Source organism: Typha angustifolia, chromosome 12 (genome assembly GCF_048772165.1).
Source record: "Typha angustifolia cultivar Huaian chromosome 12, ASM4877216v1, whole genome shotgun sequence".
In the NCBI taxonomy this organism is placed as follows: Eukaryota; Viridiplantae; Streptophyta; class Magnoliopsida; order Poales; family Typhaceae; genus Typha; species Typha angustifolia.
The window spans coordinates 8,028,239-8,038,902 of record NC_133250.1 but is presented as its reverse complement, the minus strand read 5'-3'; the positions used below and the strand labels follow the sequence as shown (position 1 = coordinate 8,038,902).

The 10,664-nt window shown below is 41.8% G+C and overlaps 2 protein-coding genes across 2 annotated transcripts; both read right to left on the bottom strand.

Moving 5' to 3' along the window:
• Positions 1–327: 327 nt before the first annotated feature.
• LOC140772719 (probable glycosyltransferase At5g03795) lies at positions 328–5,668 on the bottom strand. The gene is made up of 6 exons (XM_073114922.1): positions 5,448–5,668; positions 5,101–5,379; positions 4,196–4,482; positions 1,713–1,945; positions 1,387–1,544; positions 328–887 (listed from the first exon to the last, which is right to left on the bottom strand). Exons 1-6 carry the CDS (start codon positions 5,589–5,591, stop codon positions 786–788), a joined length of 1,203 nt encoding a protein of 400 aa, XP_072971023.1. The 5' UTR covers positions 5,592–5,668; the 3' UTR covers positions 328–785.
• Positions 5,669–6,204: 536 nt separating this feature from the next.
• LOC140772722 (probable LRR receptor-like serine/threonine-protein kinase At4g37250) lies at positions 6,205–9,154 on the bottom strand. The gene is made up of 2 exons (XM_073114928.1): positions 7,151–9,154; positions 6,205–7,077 (listed from the first exon to the last, which is right to left on the bottom strand). Exons 1-2 carry the CDS (start codon positions 8,928–8,930, stop codon positions 6,398–6,400), a joined length of 2,460 nt encoding a protein of 819 aa, XP_072971029.1. The 5' UTR covers positions 8,931–9,154; the 3' UTR covers positions 6,205–6,397.
• Between the last annotated feature and the right edge of the window lie 1,510 nt (positions 9,155–10,664).

Sequence of the window (10,664 nt, the reverse complement as noted above, 5' to 3'; positions counted from 1 at the left end):
CATTTAAGTAACTTTATTTTTGAAAGATTATATTTTGTCGTTTTGCTTCTTCTATGTAAACTCACTTATGATTTTTGCAATTTAATTACATTTGGGGTAATTTGCGTGTATTTTATTATAATAAAAATATACATTAACTATATATAATATATGCACTCAGTATTATACGCTTAATTAAAAAACCAAATATAATTAAATTGTAGAAGCCCTGGACTCACCTCCTACAGGTTACTTCTTGATGCTTCCCGGAAATAAATTGACAGTTGGTAAAGAACATGAAGGGGGAAAAAGAGAGAAATTAAAAACTAAAGTTATATAGTGTAGCTGTAGAAAGACACCATATTTCATTGATCTCCTTCACAGGTAGTTTACAAGCACGAGTGTTAGCAACTATGCCTATCTCTTGGATACATCAATCTCACAAACAAGAGCAACAAATAGTTTTGAACAAAGATATATATATATAAAAGGTGCCAATAAACTAGCAGGAAAATAACAAAGGTTAAAAAAAGAAAATATTGTACAGGCTGAAATTTGATCATATTTCTCGAGTTGTATGATCAAGTACTGTGCCACAGCTACTCTACGAAAGTAACTTGACAGTAAGCTGCAAACTCTCTAGGAGGATGGTCACTGTGGGGGAAAACCAACCAATCCAACCAAATGCAAGGAAATGGGAAGAACCAAATCTAATAGACCTGCTGCAGGAATGCGTCTGAGAAAGTGAGACCTATTTCCTCTGGGCTTGGTGCAAAATTGGCAGCACTGATCAAATGACCTTAGTCTTAGTACTTGATGACATGGTGCCGCAGCCAAAGCTCATACATCACCATGTGGAATGCATCATAAGGAAGTGGAGGTGAATGCCATTCGAAGTGCTTCTGGACCTGTTGACACAAAGTAATGTTTCACAGGTAGAATGGCGAAATATAACCATATTTTTAGAATCTGAATTTGACTTCCAGAGAGCAACTAGACTACATTAAGAGTTCAATAAGATCATTCCTTCAGAAACCCAAACATAGAAGGGAAAGGAATAATCTAGCCCAGTCGCAGATAGTATGGGAATGGTGATATCAGATGATTCTCTTAGAGACCTTTGGGCAAGAGCTGAGGGGCGGACAGGAGGCAGATAGGTGGCTGGAGAAGGGAACTACATAGTGATGCTAGATATAGTTAGCATCAAATGTGAAAAGGTTTAGAAGTAGGATGAATAATGCATAGGAAGAGGAAGTAAAGTAGAAAACAGAAGTGGATAAGTAATTGCTGGAATGAAGATCAAAGGAGAGGAATGGCAAACAAGAGGCAGATGTGTGTTTTGGGCAAAGATAACAGAGAACAGTTACACATGATACCAGCTAATTATTAAATAAGAATGACACATACCTCAACTAAAGACTTGTGCAATGCAATAAATTCTTCATTTGATATAGACTTCAAAATTGACTTTAGCTGGTATACGTCACTCTCCTTTAGTACAAGAGAGAATTTCCGCCAGTCAAGGATATCATTGAAGGGCAAGTCGTAGTAATTTGACAAAATCACTGTAAGAAAAGGAACTATTAGCAAATAGCAACTGAAAGGCAGAGAATGTTCACATGTTAAACTATTTTTCAAAGAGAAGGTTGAACTCTTATATATTATTAAACTCTCCTATAAAACAGATAAAAAGGTATCAGTATCACAAATACATTTAAAATTGGAGTTCTAACCTGGAATGCAACCATAGTGAATGGAGTCGGCTATCCGGGCACTATTAACTTGGGAACCACCTGGACATATGCAGAACTTTGTCCTATAAAATTGCTTCTGATAAACCAACTCTCCAACAGCTCTACTTATGCGATTGTTGCTGATAGCTAGCTCTGTATCGTTCTCCCAGACACGTGCTAAAATAACTCTAATCCTGGAATTCCGATGCCCAGCCCAAAATCCAAGAATTGTCCTAGTGTCAACATAAAGAAAAAGTCCATATTTAGACCATGAAGAAAAAGATAGACATTAATATCCGTAGGTTATGTTATAGATTAAAGAAGGATTACCCATCACAGATTGACATGCTCCTTTACTTGCATAAAAGCTATAAGTCACAGAGATAAGGTACTTCAAATTAGAACCAATTTTTTGTCATCATATAACCTACTACATTCGACTTCCAATAGAATGATCACTGTTTTCTCCGCTTATTGCTATATATCTGGTTATGTGTGCTAGACCTGAATATTCTTCGAGGAAAGCAGCATGTAAGGATAGACTATAGAGAACAAAACACCATTCTATGGTTGAAATACTTGTTTTCCAAAATAAATATCCATGAGGAACCCCAAATGATAAATGTACTTAAATGTTGATACTATTCTTTCTTTTTTCCTTTTCCCTTACCCTCAAACCTTTTTAACTAATATACATCAAGTCTGCTCTCAGCTTGTGGAAGAAGCTCAATTGTTTTGGTCCTGTGATCACATAAACATGTGTATTGGTTCCACCATCACGTCCATCCTATAGAACCCACACACTATCCTGCTAGTCTCCATTTAATGCCCTGCCAATCATATTCATACCATATATTCTCCAAAAGTTTGCTGTGGTAAACCCCAAACAATATGTTACCCTCTATTTCATTAATAAAAATCACATTGCTTCAAAAGGCCAGAAGCCCAAAGCCCACTAGAAATTGTCAAAATTATAGCAATTACCAACAGCTAAGTCTCTCTATTTCTCATGATTACTGGTCAAACAAATGAAGAGAGTGGGAACGAAGTAATAATGAGAATGTGTTGATAGCCATCATGATTGCAAAAGATCCTTCATCTCACAAATTTCAAGTGGACAGATCATTTACCATACTGCAGAGGAATAACATCCTGCATTAGCAATGATGATGGGTGGGAAAGGCAATCAACAAGCAGCTTGATTAGGGCCAACAAATTCTCACAGCAAGGGTGTGGAAGATTAAAGCCAGCTCCCTCAAAGGGTTGGAGTGGGAAGCCATGATGAGGTCATCAATGGAACTTGAAGAGTGGGTCAACAACTGATACAGGTGCCTACAAAAGTGGTTCGTTTTGGTCTCAATAAAACACGGTGCGCTAACGCCAAGATCATATTGTTCATACTGACAAATATAGGTCGGGACAAGGGGTATTGACAATGGCCACAGTATTTGCCACACTGCCAGTAAGTCACCAGCATGATACGCAACGAGTGTGACTGCAATGGCATTGTAGTTATTGCATTTTATAAGCTAATGTAAAATTTCCTTAGTAACAAATAACAAATTAAAGGCAATGACAATTCTAACATGCGGACCAACCAAGCACATACACATATGCAATCTCTTGATAGCATCACAACGGAACTAGATAACCCCAACATATTTCTTGAAAATAGATGAATTTTTAGAACCAATAGCTTGCATAAGCAAGTCGATAGAATCAAGCAAGAGGCAGGTTATGTGGATACTAGTAATGTCAGGGTTGATATTTAAAAAAGAAATAAAATGGGGAAGACGGAGGTGTAGTGAGATAGATTTTGTATGATTGTAGGCCTAAATATTGCTACTTTTTCACTAGACAACTATGTTACATTCAAATATCTTATTACATATTATCTCTACTTCCATTCATAATTCTTAACATCTAGTTAATTTATTTGTTGAATTAGATTACTAGAAGTGCAAGGTCTATTGTTGTCATTTCTACAGCTACTGTGGTAAAATATGTAATTATGTCTGCACAAAGTATAAGAAGAATCTTTCTTTCTCGGATTTTCAGTACTATGCTTAACCTCCAGCTTAATTTTTAATGTGCATATTACACATTAAATACTTAGATGTAAAAATCTGAAATACTGGACCACATGCACCTTCATACACCCACCCACTAGATACACACTATGCAATCTCCAGGCAACCTGCATATTTTAGTTCATTTTTAATGGATCTAATATACTAGAATGACTAGATACGACTTTGTAGATTAGGAATTAAGCTCGTTCACCTAATATCAACATCCAACCAAATGGCTGTTCTTAGTGTTACTAATGAGTACTTAATTATCAACTCAAGGTAGCATAGTAGTTATACCACCAGCACTGAATTAAAGGTTCATAAATGACAATTCAAAGATTAGGATAAAGAAGGCTTTAGGAAGAAAAATAGTTCCATAATAGGACAAAGAAAGTAGAATCATATTTGAACCTGTTCTCAATATCATTTCCTCCAGCTGGGAGTGCAAATGGCTGCAGTACTTGAGGAAGAGCAACATCCTTGTGTGGGATATACCCAACATCATAGCTAGGCGAACAGACAACACGAATTGAATTCTTCACAAGAAAGGGAAGTCCCTCAAATGCCCTCACACCAACATCATGACAAGTAACAACAAAATGATCTGCTCCCAATGTCCTATTCCAAAAAGGGTATTTGCTTATCAAGCCTTCAACATAATTCTGAACTATTATGGTCATATTTTCATATGAAGTACCCTGCAAGATTAGATAATATGTTACAAATATACCTACACATAGTAATTCACTTCTAGGAAACCCTATGCAGCATAAATGTTATAAACATATAGCCCACACTGGAAGCTAAAATCACTAAATCAGTTATAATGATGAGTTCGTGACACTTACAAAATTGATGTAGCATGATAACAAACCACAGAGCAAGAATCCAAATTACAAAAGACATGCCTAATAGACTAATATGATGATATCACAATTTAGCTTTAGACAATGTAGGATGCCTAATTAAACAATAGTCAAGTGCCTTTGCTAGTTATACAAGAACAATAACCATGTTCAATTAACATGTTTGACAAATTAACACGTTCAGTGAACTTCACAGGCATCCTCTCCAGTAGTAACTATTGAGAATGCACTATACATCCTGTTTCTAGAACTAATCTGAGAGGGAAAAAAGGAAAACATCATGGACCACCAAACCCCAAAAGAAAATTACTCCATCAGCACTTCTCCAAATCCATTTAAACCAGCATAGCTTTTCTCCCTAACCAGATACCAGGATCAATTTTTTGAGGCAACAGAAACACAACAATCCGAACACAATTGAAGAAAGCACAAAGAATTCAAGAGTGACACCTTTCCCCGCATCTTGTGGCAAGAAATGGGGATGAAAAAGAGATCCGCCTCATCGGGATCATCCGTCCTGAACCTGCTCTCCCGAATGTTCTGGAAGAAGTACCCCTCGCTTGCGTACTTCCCCGTGAGCTTCCTCGGGGTCTGGTAGTACGTGTTCGGATCACCGTCCGGGTATATGAACACCTTGAACCGCCTTTCCATCTCGGCGTAGCTAATCCGAAAGATCTCCGGAGAGTGGTAGATCGACGGAGGAGAAGAAGACAAGAGATCCAATGCCACCTTCAATTACACGAAAATGATGAAAACTTTAAGAAAGTCGGGGGAGTGTGGAGAAGGGAGTAGCATACCTGAGGGGATTGGTATTGAGGAGGAGAGCGAAGGGAGCGGAGAGCGACGAAGGTGAATGAGATTACGGTTAGGGCGGCGAGGGCTAGAAGAGAACGTTGGAGAGAGCAAGTGGTAAGGGAGGATGCGGATGGCTTTCCGGCCATTTGTGGCCGGGGATGATAGTTTTGAACCCGGACGGAGTGCAGTGTTGGTATGTAAAATAAAGTGGTCGATTTTGGGGAGGAAGAGATCAAGGCGATCGTCGTGAGACGAAGCACGTGAGATTAACGGGAGCTCTAGTCGGATCGGTTGCAAATATTGCGTACCCGTTTAGCTTGGTCATTAGGAAAAATAAATTATAAAAGAAACTATCAAATTTTGTTCACATATATATATATATATTTGTTAACTTTAACAACCATCTGTTTGAAATATTCCATAAAACATTCTATAAATATTCTATCAGAAACTAAATATAATGACAAGAAGATTTTAGCGACATGTTTCAAAAGTTTTCAATTGCAAATTAAAAAAAAAAACAGTTTTTATTATTTTTATTACCATAGAAAGTACCCCAATTTAAATTATACATAATGCATTTTAAAAAAGAGTGAAAACTTAATAGTTTGATTTGAACTAGGGAGGGAATGCTCATGCTGTCATGCAGCATAATTTACATAAACCCTTTGAACCATATGAGCATGGTCTCATAGGCTCTCCAGTAGAGTTATAGGAGCAGACTTATATGAGCATTTCCATCAGCAGAAAGAACTGGAAATGGTTGAATAAATGTAGCCATAAAAGATGTTTCCGAGATTGCACTAAGAGATCACAATACAAAGAAAAAAAGAAAAGGAATCAATATGTTATACAATACAAAGAAGTTAATGGCAACACCCATTGAGTGTACCAATTCTACATCAAACTATCCACCAAGTCACCACCTTTGGAGATTTTGCATGCCTCACTACTAGTAAGAAGAGCAACTGGCGACTATCCTTTCAATCACCTGCAATGCGTCCTTCATGGAAGGCCTCTTCTGAGGACTAATAACACAACAAGAGAATCCCAGCCTGAAGCAGGCAAGGAGAGCTTCCTCCTTGCCTTGGACTTCGCCGCGCAGCGCCGGGTCGGCCATTCGCAGAACCCTCTTCTTTTCTTCCACCACAAGCCCAGAATTCCATTGGCAGAGCTCCACCTCTGTGAACACTCTCCCTGAGATCAACTCCAGTACGACCATTCCGAATGAGTAGACGTCCCACTTGGCGTTGGGCTTCAGGTTCTTGATTGATTCCGGCGCCTGGTAAGGCGGCGGCGCGGCAGCTGCATTGGAGGAAGACCCGCAAGGGCTGGCGGCGGCAAGCGGCGATAGGTCGGGGAGGCTATTCGTCGAATGCATCGAACGCTTGCTTCCGAATGCCCACGACGAGGCGCCCGGCTTTAGGCCGCCGTCGTCGCAGGGCATTAATCGCTCCAGCCCGAGGTCTCCGATCACTGGCTCCAAGTCTGAGCCTAGTAAGATGTTGCTCGGCTTCACATTGCCGTGGACGCACTTTTTCTCGTGTAAGTAAGCAAGACCCCTGGCAATGCCTCTCATGATCCGGAGCCGGGCCTCCCAGTTGAGGTGGAACGGGGACGAGCCGAGCTTCTCTGTAGCATTTACACAAACAGTTAGGCGGCGGCTCAAACTATGTGAGATAGATAAGGATTCTAAGTTTCTTACTGCTGAAGGAGATGTTGGCGAGGCTGCCATTGGGGGCGTAGTCATGGATGAGGAGCTTCTCGTCGGTGCCCCAGTAGAAGGCTCGGAGGCGGAGGAGATTGGGATGGCGGAACCTGGCTATGGCGCGGACTTGCGCGTCGAAATCTTTTAATCTATCGATGCCGCTCGTCTCGCCAATTCGTCGAACAGCTAACGCGGTGCCATCGGCCAGCACGGCCTTGTAGACGATGCTGGATCCCGTGGCGCCGAGTATGTACGCCGAGGCCTTCAGTAGAGTCTCCAACTCGAGGTCGCTCTCGCCGTCGACGGTAACGAGCATGGCAGCTTCTTGCTGCTGCCTCAGATGCCCGTTTCCTTCCTCCTTCGCCTTCTTCTGTGCTTCTTTCTCCTCCCGCTCCGTCTCAGAAGACGCCGAGGTCTCCGAACTCTCCTCGGTGTCGTCGCCGGAGTTCATTCTCAAGCAGCACGAGAGAGCGCCACCGAGAGTTTGTGCCTCAGGATATGCCGACGGCTGTGGATTCTTGGTAACTCCTCTCTCCACCTTCTTCTTCTTCTCCTCGTCCTTCTTCTTCCTTCTCAGCTGATATGCATACAAGAAAAGCACAAAAAGTAGCACTACTCCGCCTAAATCTCCGGCGACGATCGCCAAAATCGTCGTCGGCCTAATCCCTCCTCGCCTCGCTTCTCCTTCGCCGCCTAAAGCTGAGGAATTCCCACTCGGGTTCTTCGGCATCACGGCGAACGCCGGCGGAGACTTGGATTCAGAGGAACTCAGTGCTGAGCCATTAGGAGGATTGGAGAGAGTGGAAGGGATCGTGCACAGCTTCCTCAGCGGCCGCCCGCAGAGCTCAGGATTGCCAGCGAACGCCGCCGGTTTCTGTGCGGCGAAAGCTCCGGCCTGCGGGATCGGGCCGCTGAGGTTATTGAACGAGAAATCTATCGTCGCCTTCGCCGGGAGTCGCAAACCGAGCTCCGCAGGAACCTCGCCGGCGATCCGGTTATAGGACAAATTCAAGTACCTAAGGCTCCTCCCACCGAGCTCCGGCGGCAATGTACCATTAAAAAGGTTAGAACTTACGTCTAACACTTGCAGGGAATACAACCCATTGCTCGGTAGATCGCCGCAGAGATAATTATTTGCAAGAGACACGACGGTTAGATTGGGGAGGAGAGTAAGGTTCGCCGGGAGCCGCCCAGTGAGCGCGTTGTCGGAGAGGTTGAGGACTTGGAGGCTCCCCGTCGGTCCAGCGAGCTCAGGGAACTCGCCGGATATCTCATTGTCGGCAAGTGAGAGCACGCGGAGCTCTGACGCGTTGAAGAGGGTCCCCGGAATGGTGCCATTGAGGACATTGCCGGAGAGATCGATGTGGCGAAGGTGTTCGACGAGGCCGAGCTCCGGAGCGATGGAGCCGAGGAGCTTGGCATTGGGTAGAACCAAACTTATCACCCTAGATTCTGTAGGAAACCAAACACTACTACCACCATTATTATCGGTAGAAGAAGTAGTGATGGTAGTAATAGTAATACTAGGAGTAGCTACTGGGAATCCCATGCACACGACTCCATTCCATGAGCATGGAGAGGAGTCGGCGTAGTTCCAGTTAGCCAACGCCGACAAGGGGTCACTGAGGATGGAGTACTTGAAGGAGAGCAACAGGAGACCATCTTGGTTAAGACCCAAGAGTGGAAATGGCAGGAGGAGGAGGAGGAGGAGAAGAGTAGCCCCCCTCCATATGGAATGGAGAATACTACTCCTTGAGTAGTAGTGGTAGTAGCTCATGTTGTTGTTCTTAAGCAAACCATGACTCAAAAAGGATGGAGAGCAAGAAAGAGGAGAAGGGAGGGATTAAATCTAAACCAAGGAAGTATTGTAGATTGGAGAATGGGCATGTGAGAAGAATAAAATAAGAGAACAGCTCATCTTAAAGGCTTTGTGGTGTGAGCCTGCTATAAATATTTATAAGTAGGAAGGAATTTTTTTTTTCTTCTCTCTTTTCTAGAGAAATAGAAACTTAGTAGTGTCCTATGTTAAGAATTAAATACCAAGTAAGATTCCTCCATTTTTTTTAGTTCAGGGAGGGAAAGGCTAAGAGGGGAGGGAGGGGGAATCTTTTGGTGTTAGAAAGAGGACATCAAGTTGAGGGCCAGGGCCCTTGGCATTGACGTATTACAGGACTGGTGGGAAGAGAACACTCGTGATACAACTGGATCCAATTGGTTGATTTGCCCCTAATTATACCTTAATGTGCCTTGATCACTCCTCCTCCTTTGAAGATTGTGCTCTTAAGTCTTATATACAGGGTTTGTTCTATTTGGCCAACTAGGGCAAATCAAATATGACAACTCTTTGCAGGACTGTTGTTCATTTCCCTACAGAAAGACATAAGAGAAAGAAAAGAAATTGATTAGATTTTATCTTCTCTTCACATGCGTTGTTCTCTTGAGGTGTGCTAATTGGGTGGACATCCCATGTAGTGCCCGGACAAGAGAAAGTCAAGAAAAGAAAGAAAAAAAAACTAAGGCTAGTACTTTCCATTGTATGTGATGAGATTTGAGGGGTTGGAACTTGTAAGGACCACATGGCACCATTTCCGTAGAAGAAGAGGTATGGATCTGTGGTATAGTACAGTGTAGGAAACTAGGAATCCTATGATAAATTCACTATCTAGGGTTCAAGTTTTAGAGCAAATGTTCTTTAATTATATCTTGTTATCATTTTTATATTGTTACAACTGCCTAGCTTCAAATGATTGCTCAGTGGATGTTTGTTACTGTAATAAGTTTGCTTTGTTAGAGCAATGAGTATAAACTGATAGCCTCTGGATTCACCAGAAGTGATAGATTTGGTTAAGTAGCTCTGGTACTTATTGCCCAGTTAACACAACTAGGTGACATAATATTTTTTTTTTTTTAGTGGATATGTGAGTAATGGAAGTTAATTTCTTTGGGCTGGACTTTGGATTTATCTTCCCTTTTGTTTGAGAGTGGTCATTGGTCCTGGAGGCACTGAAATTTTGTGGCACATAATAGTAAGTAAGATGAGAGAACTACTGGTGGTAAATCTTCTGCAGTACTGCCTGCTGGTATTTGTTGCACTTGGACCATTTGGCAGGCCTTAACGAGTGCTGCAGTTGAAATCAAAAACTTTATTTTTACTTCTACTTATGCTTGGACATGGGTTTCTAACTGAAGTTTTCTAGAATTTATGTTCAAATTCTTGTCAATAGGTTTCTAACTGGGCATTAAATGAATGCCACGTGACCAGTTGTAGTAAGTTCCTACAGCCTAGTTTGTAGGAACTCCAACTGTGCCATTGTAGGAACATTCCAATTGGCAAGAATTACTGTTTCCTCAATTTTACAGTAGATAAGTCCTCGTATTGTTCATAGCTTGGCCTTACATCTCTGCAGCCATAAATTTGGACTGGATAAAGAAAAGGAATGTCTATGTGTTTGTTTAGCAAGTTGGGAGTTAGAAAGCAGAAGCACAACTCACAGACATATTGAAGCAGTAT

Coding starts and splice junctions, on each gene's coding strand:
- LOC140772719 (XM_073114922.1), bottom strand. CDS start 5,591: ATGGCCGGAAAGCCATCCGCATCCTCCCTTACCACTTGCTCTCTCCAA. Junction 4,483..5,100: donor GCCACAAGATGCGGGGAAAG/GTGTCACTCTTG, acceptor CTAATCTTGCAG/GGTACTTCATATGAAAATAT. Junction 888..1,386: donor TGCACAAGTCTTTAGTTGAG/GTATGTGTCATT, acceptor TTGTGTCAACAG/GTCCAGAAGCACTTCGAATG.
- LOC140772722 (XM_073114928.1), bottom strand. CDS start 8,930: ATGAGCTACTACCACTACTACTCAAGGAGTAGTATTCTCCATTCCATA. Junction 7,078..7,150: donor CGCCAACATCTCCTTCAGCA/GTAAGAAACTTA, acceptor TAAATGCTACAG/AGAAGCTCGGCTCGTCCCCG.